The sequence below is a fragment of the Bombus bifarius genome, unplaced genomic scaffold, assembly GCF_011952205.1.
Source record: "Bombus bifarius isolate JDL3187 unplaced genomic scaffold, Bbif_JDL3187 scf7180000008208, whole genome shotgun sequence".
NCBI lineage: Eukaryota > Metazoa > Arthropoda > Insecta > Hymenoptera > Apidae > Bombus > Bombus bifarius.
In genome coordinates this window covers 644,693-665,772 of record NW_022884511.1, presented here as the reverse complement: position 1 = coordinate 665,772, position 21,080 = coordinate 644,693, and the positions used below count along the sequence as shown (strand labels likewise).

General features: G+C 36.5%; 1 protein-coding gene and 2 long non-coding RNA genes across 3 annotated transcripts; 2 read left to right on the top strand and 1 right to left on the bottom strand.

Moving 5' to 3' along the window:
• Positions 1-10: 10 nt before the first annotated feature.
• Positions 11-9,675, bottom strand: LOC117210702 (ATPase family AAA domain-containing protein 1-B). The gene is given in 9 exon segments (XM_033453982.1): positions 11-1,104; positions 1,190-1,368; positions 1,502-1,698; positions 1,780-1,981; positions 2,040-2,282; positions 2,412-2,568; positions 8,612-8,846; positions 8,996-9,181; positions 9,517-9,675. Coding segments are annotated over 9 exon segments (1,608 nt in total). The 5' UTR covers positions 9,575-9,675; the 3' UTR covers positions 11-953.
• LOC117210703 lies at positions 2,848-4,681 on the top strand. Its single transcript, XR_004488140.1, has 2 exons — positions 2,848-3,151; positions 3,749-4,681. It is a non-coding gene; the product is annotated as an uncharacterized LOC117210703 (long non-coding RNA).
• LOC117210704 lies at positions 5,226-8,445 on the top strand. Its single transcript, XR_004488141.1, has 2 exons — positions 5,226-6,636; positions 7,134-8,445. It is a non-coding gene; the product is annotated as an uncharacterized LOC117210704 (long non-coding RNA).
• Positions 9,676-21,080: the final 11,405 nt, after the last annotated feature.

Below are 21,080 nucleotides of genomic sequence, written 5' to 3'. Positions count from 1 at the left end.
GCCATATACGTATACATAGAAACAAACTATTTAATATATGAAACTATAATTCTTTCTTTTCGGTATTTCATAAATTTTCATTGTCTTTTACACAAAATTATTTTCGAACAGTGTTAATTTTTCTATACACGTACTGTTAAGTTTGGTTATAGTCTCCATCTCAAGTTTAAATTATTTGTGCATTAGATATAATAATTTCTTTATCGCTGCTAATTTTGTTTTTATCAATTGCGAAGACGCGATTAATAATAATATTCGAAATATCTGCTTATTTATGAACAAGAATTATGAATTCTTATCTGTACACTGATAAATACAAAAGCTTATACATTTAAGTAACAATCAATTAACAAATTAATTTACATAACAATAATGAAGATATATCCATATTAATATTTCTTATATTAATCGAAATCACGTATATACACTTAAATGCACTGTTATGCACGGACATATTTAGAAACTACCAGTATGATTAATTTTAATTCACTAACTAATAAAAAAGAAATTAAAATAGAATTAAATTAAAATGGCAAAATATAAATGTTGAAAAATTCAGTGACTTTTAATCAAATTGCGTGTGAAGAAAGTATAGGCTTTTTTACATCATCTTTGTATCATAAACCTTATTAAACCAATGTGTTGTACGCAGTATAATAATTTAAATTAGACTCAAATTTTTTCGTCTTGAAATATGTAGGTTAATAATTTTATCAAACGTAACTTTATATTATATACATGGTTATGCATATATACATTCTTCTTTCACGCGCTCTATTCCTTTTAGTGTAAGTAATTATTTATCAATTATGAAATTTTGCAGTAAGGCAAACATTTTTTTTACACATATTTGGATATTTGAAAAGGAGAAATATTACTATAAAATTGTTTCCCTAACTTTTTTTTTTTAATAAAAGAATTTTAAAGTAGATTGATATATTATAATATCTTGTTTAGTCTATATCAGATTTAAGAGCACTAAGAGTACCCGTATGTATTTTAGATGTTTTTATTTTTTTGTACGATGTGAGAAGATCTTCCATTGTTATAGGTCGTACTGCATCATGATATTCCTCATCGTCAGTACTGGTAGTACTTGCCTCTCTGCAATACAAAAAAAGTTAATTATGCGTTTTAATATTAACTTTTACATATATTCTTATAGTAATGATTAAACATAAATATTAACTGTGTATGAGTTCGCAAATAATCTCGAACACGATAAATCGACGCATTTCTGCAAAGTTCTTGCAGATCTGATCCAGAAAAGCCTTCCGTTATTTTCGCCAGTTTTGCTATATCCACATTTTCAGCTACTGGTTCATGATCTAAGATCAGTTTCAGAAGTTGCATTCGTTGTTGCTCATTCTGAAATATATATCATTATATATATAAGAACTGTATGTTACATATGCAGTAAATATGCAGTATTTCATACATGAATATGTGATATATATGCAAGAACACACGATTTTTATCAATTTGTATAAATTTTATTTACTGGCAAACCAATGTGGAAAGTAGCTGGCATACGTCTAAGAATAGCTCTGTCTAAATCTTGTGGTCTGTTAGTAGCACCCATTATTATAACAGTGCAAGAAGAATCTGTAATTAATCCGTCCCAAAGAGACATAAATTGTGCCTTCATCATTGCTGTTGCTTCATGATCTTGTGAATTACGTGCTCTTAAAAATGAATCTATGAAAAAATCCACAGAATATTTTACAACATTGATGATAGCACAAAATACATTATGATACATTCTTCTTTCTCACTAACCTATCTCATCAATAAAGATTATACATGGTTGAAGTTTCACAGCTAATGAAAATACAGCTGCAGTTAATTTTTGACTTTCACCATACCATTTATCAGTTAGAATGCTTACATCTAAATTAATAAAACATGTTTTAGTCTCTTTAGCAGTTGCTTTGGCAATCATTGTTTTACCACAACCTGGTGGCCCATGCAACAACACACCCTAAAATTAAAATACAGATTATAATATATAAATCATTTAACAATATAGAATCATATACCTTTGGTGCTTGTGTTAATTGAGAGTCTTCAAATAATTCCTTTCTTTGTATAGGCAGTATTACAGTTTCCTTGAGTTCTTGTATAACATGTTCAAGGCCTGCAATATTTTCCCATGAAACTCGAATATCTTTGGGATCTACTATATGATTAGCTATCATCATTTCATAATCTGTCAACTGATCCATATCTACTGTCCACAGTAGGTTATCAGTTTTGGCCAATTTTCGTAACTGTTCTTGTGCCTATAGAACATTTAAATCACACTTTTTCATAGAAAATATATAAAAAATTAAGATTACCTTTTTAATATATAGAGAACAAAGGTTATGTAAGACTTAATTTTTGAAAATATTAAATGATTAATGTATAACCTTTTTTCTGGCTTTTTTCTTTGCATTGTTCGTAGGATCAAGTTGATTCATAATCCATTTCATACTGAAAAATCCAAAAGCCGCAATAAACGATATTCTTGCCACAAGTACAAATACTTCCGATCGCGTATATCCAACTCCATCCGCAATATTCATTGTATATGATAGTCTATTTCAATTTTAACAGCAAATACTTTTGTCCGTGTAATAACTTCTAACCTTTCTTCACCAATATCACATGCCACTTTAACACTGATCAAACTTCGAACTTGAACATTTGCAAAGAAAAGAGTGGTTGTATACAACAAAGCGAGAGAGAAGCGCAAGACATGCGCAAATTATGAAAAAATTCAACAATTTTAATATAAAATTCCCCACAATTCACAATAATCAGAATTACCAATATACAGCGTCACTACTTGGGAGTCAATAGCTGCAGTCACAGCAATCAGGTTTTGTTTATATCTACTCTTTCGTCTCATTGGACAAACTATAGCAGAGTGGAAATGAAAGTGCTCACGCTTATGATTCCCTAGCTAGTGCTGCACCATATGGACGATACTGAACGGTAATTCACGTTAGCATATGCAAGAACCTATAAGTTAGAGATCTATCTTGTTTAATTCTACGCTACAAGAACCTTTTAATTGTACGGTTAGATGAAAAAATTTATATCTACTTTTCTATTCGAGATGGACAAGTATAAGAATCACAAAAATCGCGCAATAATTAGATTAATTGTAAGTTGCCTAAGAAAGAGAAATTAATTGTTTACTATATTGTAGCGGCTAACTACGCTAACAAAGAAGAAATTGTGTAAACGGCTAGCACGGTTTATGACTGAAAATCTATTTTTGAGAAAGCCATGATTTCCAAGAAAGAACATTCCATAAGGCATGATTCTTTAAAGTTTTTCAGTACAGCCTCAATAGCAAATTGGTGGTGTCATAAACCCGTTTCGTCACCAACATCTCCTAGTAACAATACTCCCACCAAACGTGCTGCTGAAAATACGCGAAGTTTCCACGGAGAAAAAATAGTCAGATGGAGTAGAGACTCCATTGCGTATAGATGTAACCATTTTCAGTAAAAGTTAAATGTTAGAAGCTGACCTATATTGAACACGTCTCTGATCTACCTTACAATATTTTTGTTAGAGAAAACAAGAGACTATTCCCTTTCAACCGATAATGGATCAGTAGAATAATTCAATAATTTTAATATGTTTTCTATACACCATTCAGACATTAACATTAACATTAACATTAACCCTTGGCACTCGGCATGTCAATTATATTGGCATGAATATTTTTTAAGACACTTTGCCGGTTTTACAGCATAGAGCTGAGCGGAAGCGCTGTTCTTTTGTTTAAGAGCAGGCAAAAACTGTTATGTCGTTGAAGAAAGGGCCTTCACAAGATTGCGGGAAAGCTCTTTGAGGGACTGCTGCTTTATAATGTACACGTCCCTCCAGAATCATCAGATCCGCCGCATGTAACCCATGTTAATAGAAACAACAAATAGATCTGGACCTTACCGATGGGTGAGTCATGCATCGTAATGATATAAATTATTTACTATTTATGATTGAAATTTGCTATCTGTTATTTATTTGTATATGTATTAAATTTATTTGTTTGTAAATTGGAATGTTTGATGATTAAATAGATACAAACTATTTTTCAGATGGTTAAATAATAGTAAAAAACAAGAAAATGTTTTAGATATGTTAAAAAACATAAATAAAATCATTAAATTTTAGTTTTCCGTCAAATATTAACAACCAAATATGTGTACTTTTCATCATTATGATACTAAGTGCTTAATGTTAATTATGTATTTATTGTTTATTCTTTTTTTGTTATTCGTCATTCGAATAAATTTTGGTTGCTAATCGTAACAAGTTTACAAACTGACAAGCAGAAACAATAGCGTAGCGATCAACCGATTGTGGTATGGACTACGATGCGGTTAGGGCTTGATGGGCCTTTGTGACATCGCCGAAAAATTGCTCACGAGGCATCTCCATGCTAGTCCGTGCTAAATCGGCCTTCAAGGCACTTGAACATGGCTTCAGTGGAAACGGTCCCATATATTTGTATGAAACCAATTTTTCAAATAATTTTCCAGTTTAGCTGGTCTATAGGAACGGTTCCATATAAATACATTGGAGCAAATTGTTTCATTTTTGATTGTTAATGGATCTTTAGCTTAAGGCTTACATTTGTTTAATAGGTGATAAAAATAGACACGAACATGATATACCATAGCATACTAGCCCATTGTTCTTTCTATTTTTCTCGTGTCATTACATATTGTTATTTATAATGTTAAGCATTTAAACAAAAGGCGGTCTTTGGATACAATCTCAGGTATTAAGCATATCTGCGTTAAATTATCAATCTCAAGATGTATTATAATCCTTCATAGATTAAATCTATAGATTAAGAGAATTATAGACAGATTCAGAGAATTAATAAGCTTTACTCAGTAATGAAAGTAAGATGGATAAAAATCATAGAAAAAAAATGTGTGATGACTTCAAATCTTATGTACAGTTAGTTTATACTTTTGTTTTTATCATTTTTATAAACAAATACGAAAGTAAAACAGATATATCGCGCCAGAAATATTACTCGCAAACTATCAACTACTAAAATTACTACTAAAATGAAATTTAGGTTTTCTTATAATAAAAATATTATCGCAAGGAAAATAAATTTAATTTCAAATCTAAAAATTGTTAAATCTATTGTGTATAAAGAATTTTATTAAAATTATTGTACAATTGTACTGATCCGTTGTTGTTTGAAAGGAAGGATTTGCTTTTATTTTCTAAAAAAAAAATATTATAAATGATTAATTTCTCATTCTTAGACAACTAAATTTAATTATTACGCGATTTTGTTATTCTCATACTTATCTATCTTAGATAGAAAAGTAGATATGAACTTTTCCGTAAAACCGTGTAATTAAATAGGTTCTTCTAGCGTGGAACTAAATAGCCTCTTGTTTACTCTAGTGTGGAACCAATCAGAGCAGATCCCTAACATCGAAATTAAATAGTTAGATTCTTGTATATGCTGGCGTGCAATCAAACAGGAAAGATTTCTTCTCTGACTATAGTTCCTAACACATTGGTTTCTAGCTAAGGTTGCCTACCTGTAATATAATATCTAGTTGTTTTTTTTTACATAACTAGTAAATTTTGCTTAAACCAGCGAAATACTATTATTCGTTTTATGTCTTTCCTGGAGGTTAATTATCGACTCTTTTTTAATTTCATTCTCTGTTATATGAAAAAATTTTACAAAATCTGCTTAATTCGAAATAAGATAGCAATATTGAATTTCGGGAATTCCTTTCAATACCTATTGACATTCTACTTTTTTAATTATATTTTAAAATATATGAATTTGCATGAAAATTCGCAGTATAGTTACCAACTTTCATATCTAAAATATAACATCTGAGTTTGCACTGCAATCAATGTGAGATATATATAAGTGCTTCTGACAGTGCTGAAAATTAACAATTTTAATTTACTGTTTTGTCAAACCACCAGAAATATAAAAATTGAAATATAAATTTAATTGAGAAAATGTTAGTATAAAAATTAGATTTAATATTATTTATTTCGAATTATTAATACTTGTTATTTTGTAGAGTTTCTTGACATCAAAAGATAAAGTTGCAATAATGTTTATGGGTCTTGCTGTTACAAAAAATTGTGTGAATACAGAACATGTAGAAGAATTTATAGATTTTCATATTAAATATTCATTTTATTTCATTCTAAGTATATTCTGATTGTACTTGTGGAAATAATAGAAATGGAAATATTTTAACTCATATTATAATATTAATTATGACATATTTCTTATTTTAGTTTTTCCAATTCTGCAAAAAAATCATTTTGATGTTTGATTTTAATAAAGAAGCAGATATTATTTTACAATTTCAAACAGGTACAATTGCAAATAGCCTTTCTGCAGACAACATTATATTAAGGGACCGACACGCCGAGGAGGATCTGGATCTCCTTAGACTTGCACAACGGCCCAGGGGATAGCATTGAGACGGATGGTCCCTCCCAATGCCCGAACTAACCAAGGAACGACTCCCTCAGACAGGAGAAGACGCAGCAGTGCTCCAGCAGTAATTCGAAAGAGGTTCTGGGGCATCCCAGCCGAGTGTCAAGTGGTCCACCTTGGGGTTTTAGTCGGTAAAGTCCGACACTACCTATACTACGCTTCTCAGAAGAGCAGGCGGCGGGAGTGTCCATGAGGATTTCCCCACGTATAAAAAAAACAACATTATATTAATTATAATATAAACATCTATTTTAATTTCATTATACAAATTAATATACATAATTTAGTTTTATAATCTTATTATTTTAAATCAAAGTCAATTATTTCAACAATTCTTAAAATTAATGAAATCTTTGTTAGACATGTGCATGAGATTTCATCTATTAGACTGTCTATTTTTATAATACATTACTATGGATCATTGTTGAATTTATCGTATTATTAATAAAGATTAATAATCAACATATAACATTTGATAAGGCCACATCAAATTTGAAATTTTATGTACCAGCACCAGCAAAACCATTTTCATGTTATAGTTACTTGGTAAAAAAGTATCAACTGCTTCAAATGTAAAAATAAGAAGAAATTATGAAGCAAGGAATCATTCATATGTATTATATTGCAGGTAATCAAAAGTTTCAGACAAAAACTAACTGGGTCGTTAGAACTAATGGGAATTTGGTGCAAGTCGGTTTATTCTAGAACAGCAAGTAATAAAAATTGTTCTTGTACCGTGAACGACCAAGGTTGCTCGTTAATATTTTCGGAAGTAAGTACATTTTTATTTTTTGTTATTTTCCTAATATCTGATAAAATTTTTGAGATTCGCCTTGATCGCTGTAATAAAAATAAAATCCTATAGCAGAGTGTGAGTATTAATATAGCGTAAGGCAGCCAGCAACCAATATTGACGCATGCGCTACCACAAATGTACAATTGTATCCAAAATTCACTGTAGTAGAAGCGACTGTTTTTTGCAAATATCTCGGAAATTAAGGCTGACCGCCAGTAATATGTATAAAAAGAGATCGTTCTTAATCGTGTCCTCCATCACATATTAAAAAATCATCGAAATCGATGAGGTTTTCTTTTATACATTTTCCGTAACTTTTTGTAATACATACATTGATTTTTCCTGCATTATTGTTTCAAAATTCCTCAAAATTCAGATTTTAAAATAATTATACTTCTCGAAGCCGTTGCGAATGTGCATGCAATTTTCTAAAAGATTATAACAAAAAATTCAAAACTATGTAATAACTTTCTTTTATATTTATATATTGCAAAAATATTTATTTTTAAACAAATTACTACCTTTTTTTAAACTTTCCTTCGAATTTTTATTTTTGTTAACAACTCTTTAAATAAATAATAAAATAAGTATTTAAGTAATAAAAAATAAAAATAAGTATTTTAGAATCTTTTGAGATTTTTTGGAAGTCAGAAGAATAGTAAGAAGGTTAATTATAGATGACTCAGATTGCCCATGGAAGATGCAAAAAGTATGCTTGCTCACGGAGGGTTAAGTACTAACATCTAATAAAGTTTTATAAGATATCTTAAATTATAATACTTTAATAATTTTACTTAGCTATGAAATATTTTATACAGCAGAACCTCAATTATCCAAACATGTTTCCCATGTAAACAGTTCACTCTTCTACATAAATTTTTGTTAGCTGTCAATATTATCACTGGCGAAAAGGTCTAAGAGCAATTTATGTAAAGAGAAAGATTGAAAGAAAAATACAGATTCAGAAGAAATTATATTACTAACAAAGTTGATTTATGCCAACAATGTTGTTTATTGCATGTAATTATACAGCAGCTTTGAATATTACTGTAGATTATTTACACTTAATTAAATACAAAATTGTAGGCTGAATTTAATACAAAAATGTACGATAAAAATTGACTTGCTTACCTTATAAAATTATGAAATACATATTAATCATATAAATTTATGTAATAATTGAAAATGGACGGATTCTGATATAATTCTGGACGGATTCCTTTCATTTATTAAAATAAGGCTACTTTTTATATGATACTGTTACGTTTGTAACCAACCATTCGAATCTCCCTTATTCTTGGTGATGTTATCTTAGTATTCTATATTGTCATCTTAAAGAGAATATAATAATCGAAATAGCAAGACTCAATAAAATGATTATTGAAAATGACGATAAAGTTGATGCCGTATTGCAAGAATTTTCAGAACAGGAACATTCTTCCCAATATACACCATTTTCATACACTCCCCAGTTACAAACACCCGTGACTCCGGTACTGGCAACGGAAGAACATCGACGGATCACTTGTCGCCATCTACCGTCCCCTTCGAAAATTGATCAAAATAATAAACAATGAGAACTAGATTAGCAATGAAATTATCAAATGGATGTAGTAGTAAGCGCACCACGTGTTTTAACTTGTTGAGAAGAGCTAAATATGTAGTAATACAAAATTTAAAAGAAGTAAACTTACAGATAAAACCACGAGGGCTCTGACGTGTTATTTTAACACAGAAAGTGCCAGGCATGTATGACTCTTCGCTGTTACATTCTACAGCGATGTTTTTGTCTTTATCAAATTTTTCATACGCTCCACACAAATCTTCGCCTTTAGGGTCGGTGTCACTACTACATTGATAACAACGAATCGCTTGAGTGCCTAAAATTTATTTAAACGAACTAAAAAATCGATCGAAACATAGTAATAACTAGACTGCGAAATTTTCTGCAGTAATAAAGATTTTGAAAGTGACAAATTGCAAAGAATGTGCATACTATGAAGAAATATATAAAATGTTCAAAGTATAATGTTTTTTTTATAATACTTGGTATAACAACCTTGTACTGAGGCTATACCTTTTTAACTATATTTTCAAAAATATAAATTTACACAAAACTCCGCAGTTTATTCATAACCTTAAAATGAACGAACCGATTCTTTATGTAAAATAAAATATGCCAAAGTAATTTTTATTCGAAAACATGTACACTTACCTACCACTGAGAATAAAAGTAACAAATTAACACTCGCGATCACATTTTTTACAATCATTTTGAGATATTTTTGGAAGAATAGTTACTTATTCATGGGCGTTGGTTAGTATAAGCATTGACTAAATACAGACAGATAGATCTAACATTTTGTGGGACTTCGTGTCATATGTTCTGAAATACCGATCGTGTAAAAAAGTATAGGTTTTGTTTTGGCACCGACGAGGTAATTTATTGCAGCATGTTGTCATTCAGTTATGCCAATGATGCCATCTACGGTTTATATTCAATCCAACTATCGAAGTCGATAAAATCAAATTCCGCTTTTGTTATACGTCCATATATACACTTCTTCAACGGCCTTCGTGTTTTAGTTCGTGCTACTATAAAAGAGGGCGATAAGTGGTAAGCGATAGAGAGACAGAAAATTAACCTAACCTATAGATTTATATAGAGTAAATCATACCGATAAACGGTGAGTGATAATTCATCGCTCAGCTGTGTGGCTTATTCCGTATAAATCTATAGGTTTGATTTATTTTCTGTCGCTCAACCGTCACTTGTTTTGCCGCTCTGCCGCTCAACGCTTGCCGCTTATTGTTTTTCCGTATAATCATAGTCTTAGACACGTAGGAACTACCGGGTACTAAGTACCTATAAGATCACCGAAGTCAAGATACGTTGGGCATGGTTAGCCCGAAATGTACTGTTGTTAAGAGAAAGAGAAAGAGAAAAAGAAAAATTGGAATTTTTGTTTCTAACGATAAAGGCAAAAAACTGAACATTGTAAAATAAATAAACATACACATGTATATGTAATATATATACATATGTATGTTTAACTATTAAGGCACCAAATTTTAACTAATTATATATTTTTAGAGAGGCACGCGCTATAAAATCTCGGATTTTTATGGAAGATATATTACGTACTTTAAAACAGGGTTAAGGAATATTTGTGTATAAACACTGACTATAAGGAATCAAATAGATGATCGGAAACATAGACAGTGGCCTGGAAGTTCCATCTTAATTCAGACCTAGTCTTAAAGTTTTAAAGAAATGGGAAGAAACGAGACCTAAAAATTCTAAGAGACATACGTATATTCAAAATTCGTCAGCGAAAGTTCCCCTTTGAGAGAGAGAATCATTTATGATTCAGTTTCAGTATGTTACAAGACAGTTTCAATATGTATCAACATAAACAAAAAAAAAAAAAAAAAAAAATGAAAAGAATTTATTTTGCTAACTATTGAGTAATAACTCGCTTTATAAGCATTAAAGATTAAAGCATTGGAGATGGCGACATCGCGTGGCGATGGGATTCAGTCATGATACCGACAGAAAATCACTTTTATTCAGTGCATACGTCTTAACAAATGAATACGAATGCCCATTGGATGACATTGAGGAAAACACGAATGATTCCCTATCGTACATCGGAATATTCGTCCTTTAATCATGGAAGAAAGAAAATTTAAGAGCTATCAGACGCACCCGAAACATTTTACGCGTTACGCGTTTTCTTTTTGTTTCGAAATATAGATAATGTTCTAACGATTATTATCGACGAGAACGATATGTCGCGATAAAGATAAATATTTTCCAAAATCACGAATACGGAATTGGCGTATACGAAAGAATATCGTAGCGTGTAACATGGAAAAAATTCATCGATCAAGATGTAAATGCATATTCGCAGACAAAGATCTACTCGATAGATTTGCAAAGATCCTTGGTTGGCAAGACTTTAATGGAAACGCGGCCTTTGAAAACTATAGGCATCGGAATATCCGTGCAGATGCAGCGTCAGAGAGTGGTCCCGTCTATGTTGAGACACGAGAACGCTTTTCCGGTGACACGTAAATAAAAGTTCGAAGGTAAAGCGGTTGGAAGTAAAACTAGCCTAGATCGAGGACTGAGGGGTAGTAATGCGAAGAAGAGGAAAGAAAGTGAGGAGAAGAGGAAAAATCGTTCCATTGAGGAAGCTGACATATACGAAGACCATTGCTTCTCGTTGATATATTCTCACCAGGGATTTTGCAATTTGGTCGCGAGTTGATTTAGGTCTGCAACGCATAAATATTTTGGTGAATAATCGTTCATTTCGAGCAATCCTAATATCATCTTTCATTGACGCGAAATTGTCAAATTTATTGGTAATGTTTAATCGGTATTTAACTTTTATCAGACTTTTATCTATCGTTAGCTATAATAATTGTTGCGATCTTGCTACGAACAATCATTTAGACAATGTGTTAATAACATTTATGTATCATATTCGCAGAATGCGATAGACAGAACAGGTATGCAGCAACTGCTAGCGTATACGACGAAATAAGGAGAGAACCAGAGAAAAGAAATCATAGGAAGAGACAACGAAATAAAGACAAAGCTCGTCAGTGGTGGTATAGAGAGGAAGTCTCGAGAGGAAGAGATCTTCTCTCTTATTTCTGAGGTAGTCGGTTTTTCTTTCGTTTCGGTACGAAACAGACCGAGCACGTATCTCGTTAGCGAATCATTAGCAACTCTTCTCGTGCTGCAACTACCGTCGCAACAAATGCTCGCGGCTTGTTCTATTCCGCTCTCTTTTATCGTCTTCTTTCGTTTTCTTGTCCTATTTCAAAATATTTTGCGATCCTAATCTTTTTATACTTCACGCAACGTATTTCTGTTCTACAATTGTAACATTTATATTTTCATCAAATCAATTTTTCTGAAGCGATACTATTTGCTCAATACACACTTCATTGTCAGCTCCAAAATATGTATATACACGTCTATACGTAGAGGCGATGGTAACGATAGATCGTGTTTCGACTTCGTTCCTTTCCTATTCAAACCATGGCGTCCATATTTGTTGTTTTGGCTGTCGTTCCGCTCTCGTTTAAGCCCCATCACCACCTCACTCTGGCTACCGAACGCCTTTGGCAAAGCGTGGGTCGATTTCGCAGCAAATAACCAGACGATAACTCAGCGCTGACATTGCTACGGCACTTGCAACTCTTATCGTGTACATGACCGCTGAAGGTATTATCTCTTCACCAACTAAAGACCACACTGTTCTTGTTCTTATCTTTATTCTTTTTTTATTGACGCATGTCTATTTCTTGTCAAAAGGAATTTTAGTGAAAATTTAATTTTAAATGTAATGTGATTAAAAATGATATTTCAACGACCCATTCGTGTGCAAAGCAATAAAGTCAAAGATAGTGTAGTAACTTGAATATTAATCTGAGAAACCGTAGATACGTGGAATATGTGCTTGCCATGATGTTAATTCGTCGGATGAATCGTCCAGATACGATCATGGTGAACATAAGACACCACACATAACGTAGCAATGCAATGACAAACATCGAACAGAGTCAAGGACGAAGATTCGAATTTATAACAGCGACGATCAGCTTTTGGCAAATAGAATAAATTTGCAAAGTCTCGGCATTAGAGCGAGACGATTTTACTGGAGGGAAGCCGCATAATACGATCCCGGCTGAGATGGGTAGAGGGAAAGTTCGAGAACGGATCGAATGAAATTTGAATAAAAATACCGTTCTTCCTCGGATGGGTTCTCCGAGAAGGCAAAGTAAAGCACGGTCTTAGCCGCCAAGGGGTCAGTCGACTCAATTCCTAGAGGACGACGCATCGTATAATAGCTAGATTTTCCAATAGGCGGTACTAGCTTCCGGATCACGTACTTTCTCTTCGTTTCGCTATTTCTTCGACTACCTGCTCTTGATCACGCTTCACCGGAATCTCGCGAAAACGCGTTCTCAGCCTTTTTATCGATTTCCTTCATCTTTACTCTCTCTCTCTCTCTCTCTCTTTTCTCTCTCTAACGGTATTTTGTTAATCGATTTGACCTCTGAACGTTTACTGACACTTTGACGTCACCTTCATTTAACGTTTCGAAGTTTATATGTATAGGACAATGTTAGCCAACAAGGATACCTGATTATAGTAAAAGAAAACTTGCAGGTAGAATTCGAAAAGTAGACAAAGATAATTCGTAAGAGAATTTCTAAATTTCGGATCAAAGAAGCCGATGATTATCGGCTAATTTAGTGGCCGAGATTGGTAAACACTGTTGGTGAATCGTTCGTTATGGCTGACATGGTCCTATGTGTATTGGGTATACGTGCCGCAGAATCGACCGTGAGACTATAAATTGTACTGGTTAGGCAAGAAGAAGAATGGACACTTTTAAAAGCCTTTAGCTATCTTTGGATATTTTCAAAGATTTACGAAACTAGAAACGATCTTGGTTGAATACAGGGTGGTAGTAAGCTCACAAATTTCTTCCCTCCTTTTTTTTTCCTTTCTACGTAGTTTTGTAACTTTCTTCTCGTTACTCCTTTGCACTCGCTATCCTTATTATCCTTGTTTTTTCCTTTTCTTCTCGTCGTCGTTTCTTTTAAGAAGCTTCGTAGAAACTCTTTAGCTCTTGATATTAAGCCAAGCGATTTTACGCAAACGACGGATCGCATTTTCCAAGCTTTCCATCGCGAAACGCAAATCAAATTCCCCAAAGGATTTCACTCCGATCCTACCAAACTTTGTTCCTGTTCTTTAGGAGGGTGTCGAGTTCCGTATTTCGCGCAAACTACCGTTATATATTATACATATGTATATACACAGATATGCTGGATTCGCGTTCAATTGTTTTTCATTCGAATAATTCTTTAGCCTTTCATAATCGCGATAAAGAACAACGAGGAACAAAAAGTATCAAAAAATGACTAAGGCAAGGAGAAAGCAGCAGATCGTCGATCCTTAGATAACGCGACACTGCATAGTGCGACGTATGAGTATGAGATGGGAGGAGGAAATTGATTTTGCATTACAAAGCCGGTAGTTCGTAATAATAGAGCGTGCGTTTCATAGGCACAAGTACGAGCACTTACCCTCTATGAATTGTCCAATTATATTATTATTCGAAGCTAAATCCGTAGTCGAGTATCCGACCGAGTGAGAGGTGCGATACGAAATACGTTTCATGCCTTGATTCGCAATATCAATGTCAACTCGAATATAAACTGTTTATGATCAAAGCAAACTTGCGCACGAGCGCTTGTCCTTTTTCCTGTTCTCGTTTGTCTAAAAGAATTTGGCGTGCTGTATGTGCGTTACACGATACACCAATTCACGTCAGAAACGAAATTTTCTTTGTAATAGAAGATTTAGACTTACTATTACTTACTCTATTACTTCGTAATAGACTTAAGATTTTTAATATTTTTCGTTCTTTTTACCGATCTCTTTTATGCATATATTTGTCCAACAGATAGCGAACTGTTGGCGAATAACAGTATGGACCCAGTATTCTAACGAATGTGGGAAGAAGCAAAACGAATGAGGGGACAGATTCGAAGAGATTACAAGGTTGGCTCATAAATACATTAGCCGTGCTAATTGACGAATCGTTAATCTCGCTACGCGTTACGTCCGGAATAGTAACGGATGCGAACAATAATGTCTCGGAGGACCGCAAAATCGGTTCGGACACGCTTCGCTCTCCCACGCTCGGAAATTGCATCGACCTACACGCTCAACGAATTCCTACCAAACCCTCGCTACGTTGCGTTGGTCACAATGTATCAGGCAGATCGCCAAACGACTGCGTTTCTCCAGCTTCCTTGCTTTCTGTAGTATCCTTTTATAGCCATTTTTATCGTTACCTTTACTTATTTATTCTTTTGTACCTAGGTATTTTAGTACAACACTTTGTCCGATAACAACAAAGAAAATAACGAGTTTGTTGGAGTTTTCGTTTAGTTGCTTCTCATCTCTCCCCTCATTTAGCAAGATACTTCTTTAACATCGATGGTTTCTTCTTTTCGTTTCAGAAATCATAAATGTGCGAGAATTACGTCAAACTTCGAATATGACGCGTGATAGTCCGAAAAGTATGTGCCATTTCAAGATTGATATAATAATATGACGAAAACGAAAGAGCGAGGGAAGCGTTGGTAACCCGCATAATCAAATGATCCTATCCATATTCGCGAGAACAAGTCGATCGATCACGATCGATGAATTACAAGGAGCAGAGCTGATTCAATTTGTTCGACGCTAGCTTGCAATTTTTCCGATCTCGTTGCACGCGAATGATTCTACAGGAAATGCGGTTGGCATGAAAATGTCTGTTTACTATGTAAAACGTCGATTACGAGGACGCTTCTGCGTTTATTTTTCTATTCTTCCTCAAGTTTTCAAAGATATCTCCACATAAAGGTTTGATTTTTTAACGTCGCGTCGGAACAGTCATCGTTAAGATATCATTGTAAATCGAAGCTTAGTTATTATATATTATTATAGATATATAGATATTATATATTATATACAGGGTGGTTGGTAACTGATGGTACAAGCGGAAAGGGGGTGATTCTACGCGAAAAAAGAAGTCGAAAATATAGAAGAAAAGTTTTTCGTTTGAGGTTTTGTTTTCGAGAAAATCGACTTTGAATTTTCGCTCGGTACGCGTGCGGTACGTTATAACGGATCTCACTGTAGATCGTTGTCTCGATGGAAAAATTAAAAAAGAAGTAAAAAAAAAATTTTTATTCTATATTTTCGACTTCTTTTTTCGCGTAGAATCATCCCCTTTCCGCTTGTACCACCAGTTACCAACCACCCTGTATATTAGTAGATATCCTAATTTTTTTATAAGATAGAAGACAACTTCTCTAAATAGTTACCGAAACTTCTGATTCGTATGAAATATACGTGGACCGACAATCATGATTCTCATCGCTCGATCGGGACATTTGAAATATCCAGGGGATCTCTGAAAGAATTATCCGTGTCTGAATATCGAAGGTACTTCGTTCGAAGTATGTTGCAGTGTTTGCGCGGTTTCGATTCCAATATGACTGAGAGAAAAAATTACGATCAAGATGACTTCACGGATGGTTGCAGTTTCGAGGTAAGGTAAGGTTGCATTCAAGGCACCAATGGGTCTGTGATCGTAGTCGTTCGTCGAATACGAACAAGTAAATATTGATGCGCCAGTGCGATCCGATCGCCGCGCTGCGGGAATAAGTCACTCTGATGGTAGCAAATCCTTCTAAACTCTAAATTGGAAAACGTAATGGAACGACCAGGTAGAACGTCACAATATTCTGGATCATCGAACATGTACGTGCGTATCGTGAACGTAATTGTTCCAACTAGCTTCCCGAAACAAATCGAATATTTTGAAAACTCGAAACTCCTCAATATGATACCGCGATCATACTCTCGTCAATTTTTTCATAGATATAGCGGAATTTAACTTACCCTACCGATCGTAGATATGTACATATTAAAATACCATTTCGTATTAGATTTTCCTTTCCATATTACCTCTTATTATTACAGGAGTACATCACAGATGCCAATGACATCTCGTCTACATGAAACGCGATCAACGGGACGGAGACCGCTTATCCATCTTTCACTATGATTGCGCTCCTTTCTCTCTTTCTCTCTCTCTCTCTCACCCTCTCTCTCTCTCTTTCTCTCTCCCTCTCTCTCTAACGTACGCGCTCGTTTAACCCAAATATCGAATGTCAATAAGAGAGAATATACGCAACCAGCGATTTTCGCAAACATGGAATCGAGATACTCGCGTCGATCGATCTTCGCTTGCTGTGTCCTTTCGCCTCTTTTTCGTTGGTTTCTTCTTTTTTCGTAACGTCTGAAACGAAACCGAAGGAAGTAGAGAAAACGGAAGAGAGAAAGGAAGTCGCGAAAGAACGTATCCAGTCGAAGTTAATAACGAATCGCACCGATGGGATAGAGTGCGGATTAACCGGCATAGCTCTCGACTTCGCTTAGTTACTGGTAACTTTGATCTACCATTCCGAATGCGTCGGAAGAGGCGGAAAGTGGAGGGTTCCGACACACGAACAGTTCGGTCAGAGTTCGAGGCAGCTTCGTCCAACCGATACTCTCCAAAGCCCAGTTTCCAAGCTTTCGAGATTCCATTACGGCTGGCAGTGGCGCGGCGGCGGGAATCAATATTTAAATTCGTAATGGAAACGCCTGGCTGCAATTACGGAACGCGAAGCTCGACTGTTAAAGCGGTCGAATTCTCGCCGTTTCCCTCGTCCGATCTGAACCGCCCGCCAACGTCCTTTAACTTTTGCTTCGGTTTCCTCAGATCGGTTTCTCTACGTTGTATCGCGTGGTGATACGAGCCGCGAGTGAAGATAAACAATCTCGCGTTTTCCGGAATATCCGGGAAAAGAGGGAAAGGAAAGAAGAAGAGAAAGTAGCGACGCGTAACTGAGCGCCACTGGTCGAAGCGAGTTTGAGTTGGTGGTCGAGGTAGAATTGTGCGTGGATCAATAAATCGCACGTGGAATAGAACGGTTCGACGGAGACGCGAAGTAGAGAATAAAGGGAGCTTGCGAAGTAGCTTCGCTGGGAATTTAGGAACAACACGTCTCCCGATTTCGGTTATGAAAGTTTTGTTATCTCGGTGCTCGATCCGCCTCGTGGCGACGCGACACGACGCGACACGCGACTACGCAAACTTACTCACATGCTTTTATACCTCGAGCTTTTATGGCGAAACGCATCGATTATCCAAAGCTCGAAATCTACTTGCAGCCAGTGAACAGCACACATGGATAAGTCGATGACGTTTCCAGCGAAGCTTCGAATGGATCGTCGCGTCGCACGGAGTGGTGAGCGGGGGATGGTCTACGGGCAAAAGGACGAGAAAGAGGAGGGCGAAAGGTAAATCGGGTGCAGCGGTCCCGCGAGTTTGCTCGTAAACGTCAGCCGTGCAACGTCCGAGAATCTCGAAATTCCAACAGTCGCTTGTATCCCCGACGGTGAAGAGAATAGACCTAGTTAACGCGAAGCTACGACTAGCGTTAATACCTCGGGTCTCTTTCGAAGCCAACCGTCTCTGCTCTCGACTTTGTTCGATTCGATTCCAGCAAACTGTTCTCCCGACGACTGGTAATCCCGAATTCTACCGTCAAGAGGACTTTCCGTTCTCACATCGCGAAACTTGACGGTCAGAGTTCGCTTTCTCTTTTTTACGGTCACTTTTTCCGCTTGTTCGTCGATAGTCGAAAGTTTGGGAACAAACGTGTAACGTCGAGTTGCTCCTTTCGTTTCGAAATGGAAGTTGAAATGGAAATGGAAGCGAGGTCAATTCGAAGCTCGCGAGCGAACGTCCGCGTTCCACGAATAGTTATCTAGGGAATAGCGTGCGTTACCTGCACGATGGAAAACTCGAATACTTCTTCGTCTTGGATCATGTCGAATCGAACGCGATCGAATACATCGAAATACGGAAACGACGTTGCGAAATCAGTTTTTGATTCCGTGGGCCGACTATAGATTGGTTATCGCTCAAGAGTCTACACCAACTACTGGGGGCGAACAGGTTAGAGGCGAATGCATGTCGGCGATATGCAAACTTCCCAGGAAGATGGTAGGAAAAAGGGTGGAAATGGTGGAGGAGCGCAACCATCCTTTATGCAATTTACATGGATAATGCAAAGGGAAGGATCGTTCCTAGACCAACAGGACGCAACTGTCTCGGCCGATCCCGAGCGAACCGAACGGTAGAAATTCAATTACACGAATGGAGCTGAACGCGACCACGAGCGTGGCCGCGGACACGGCCGTAGAGGCAGGAGAAATCTAATAACCAAACAATGACCGGTCGCTTTTCGAGGATAAGGCGCGAGTTTCTCTTATGCGGTTGCGGCTGCAACAGACTCAGACCGGTCGTGGAAGCAAACGTGTCGTACGTGGTACGCCGTGTGTCGAGCTACCGCGAGACGAGAGGAAACAAGCGCGGTACGTATTTTATTAGTCAACGGGGGCATCGTATGAGTTACGTCCGGTCTATCGAACAGTCAAATTGCTGTCGTCGGAGCGAAACGTATACATATACATGTGTATCTATATACATAGAATTTGAAACAATGCTCGAAATCGCAGACAGCATTATGTCGTCCGTTTTCTCTATTAACGCTGCCCCGCTGTTTACGAAAAAGCCGACCGATGAAAGGCGCGGCAGATAAAGGGGTCTCGAAAGGGTCTCGACCGAGAAACAATGAGCGTGCTTCAATTATCGCGCGTGTAAAAAAATCCGCTTATATCCTCGGCGAAACCGAGTATCGACCCTACACCCACCCTCCTGCCATATAACTTCGGCAAATAGCTTTCCCGCGGGGATTTTAGGAAAATCTGGAACACGGCCAATGCTGTTCCATCGCGTTACATCGCTCTGCCTGAGTTTATATTCCTTCCCTTTCTTCCTACCTATTTTCGCGTTTATTCGTTTGCCAATGCAACGAGTTACGCGCGGATCTGAAACAACTTTCTCTTTTTTTCTCTCTTCCGCTCATCTGCTCGCTCGGCCGCCGGTTTCCTTTTCCTGTCCCTTTCCATGGACGATTTTCTCAAAGCTCATCGATCCTTCGGCAAGTCTCGTAGTTAAGCGCGTGCGAATCTCGAGAACCGCCTGAACCGACGAAAACGACTTTCTTTCTTTCATCCCATCTGAAACGTTCGTATATGTACACATGTATACCGCACTATCTTTGTATTCTTATCGTTCGCGAAGACCATTCCGTGTTCGCGGGGAAACGAAAGCTCCGTTCGCGTATAGAAAAGAACCGAATATACGGCCGTCGTTCGAGCAGACCCGCGTGCGATTTTTTAACTCGCTTTGCTCTTCCCGTGCTTGAGAGCGACAAGCGGGATGTTAGGACAATGCAGCTCGTATTTCGTACGTTCTCGACGCTCTACCAATGGATCTTGCTGACTCACACCGACCATTCAGGTTCCTAAGACAACGACACCGGGCGAGGGTTTTAAAGTTGCATTATTAATCGGGATAGACGACAGAGCAACGAGTCGAGTATGGGGTGCAGTTTTGTTTTCAAGTCTGGCCGTGCACGCTTCGTTGCGTGGGCGTTCGTTTAATTATCGAATGTAAATAGGTTCGTTAGGGAGACGTTTTTAAGCGGGTGCTTCCCCTATATTCGCTCGTTGCTCTCGAGGCCGAAATATCTCGCCGGCGCGACCCTCGAAATTCCTTCGTTTCGCATACACGAAGACTTTGGAAATCTCAAAACCGCCGAACGGAAATAGGATTATATCCTGATTTGTCAACTAACTGTACATGACAACAGGCAAATCTACGACACTTTTAAACTCTAAACGAACGAAACAAGCGAACGTTTCGTTTCTAAGAGTGACAAATCATGCGTTGCCGAGATTACGAAAGGATAAAGAAACGCGATAAAGCAAAGAATCCTACTTTTCTCTTGCGTTTCTTATCCGACATTATGAAAAGCCAGTATAAATTCTCTATGTCGCAAATATCCTGAAAATATCTGCGCAAAACGGAAGTTAGGTGGTAGGATCGATGGATCGTTGCACGCGGGAAAACGACAGAAGGAGAACGCGACGATTCACGGGTATGAACACGTAGCGGTCGTAACGCACGGACGAACGTCCGAAACGCGGCTCGTGGACTTCACAGAGAGATTTATGGAAGCGCGTGCGCGTCCCGATCCACACATGGACCGCGAATAGAAGCATCCCCTTGT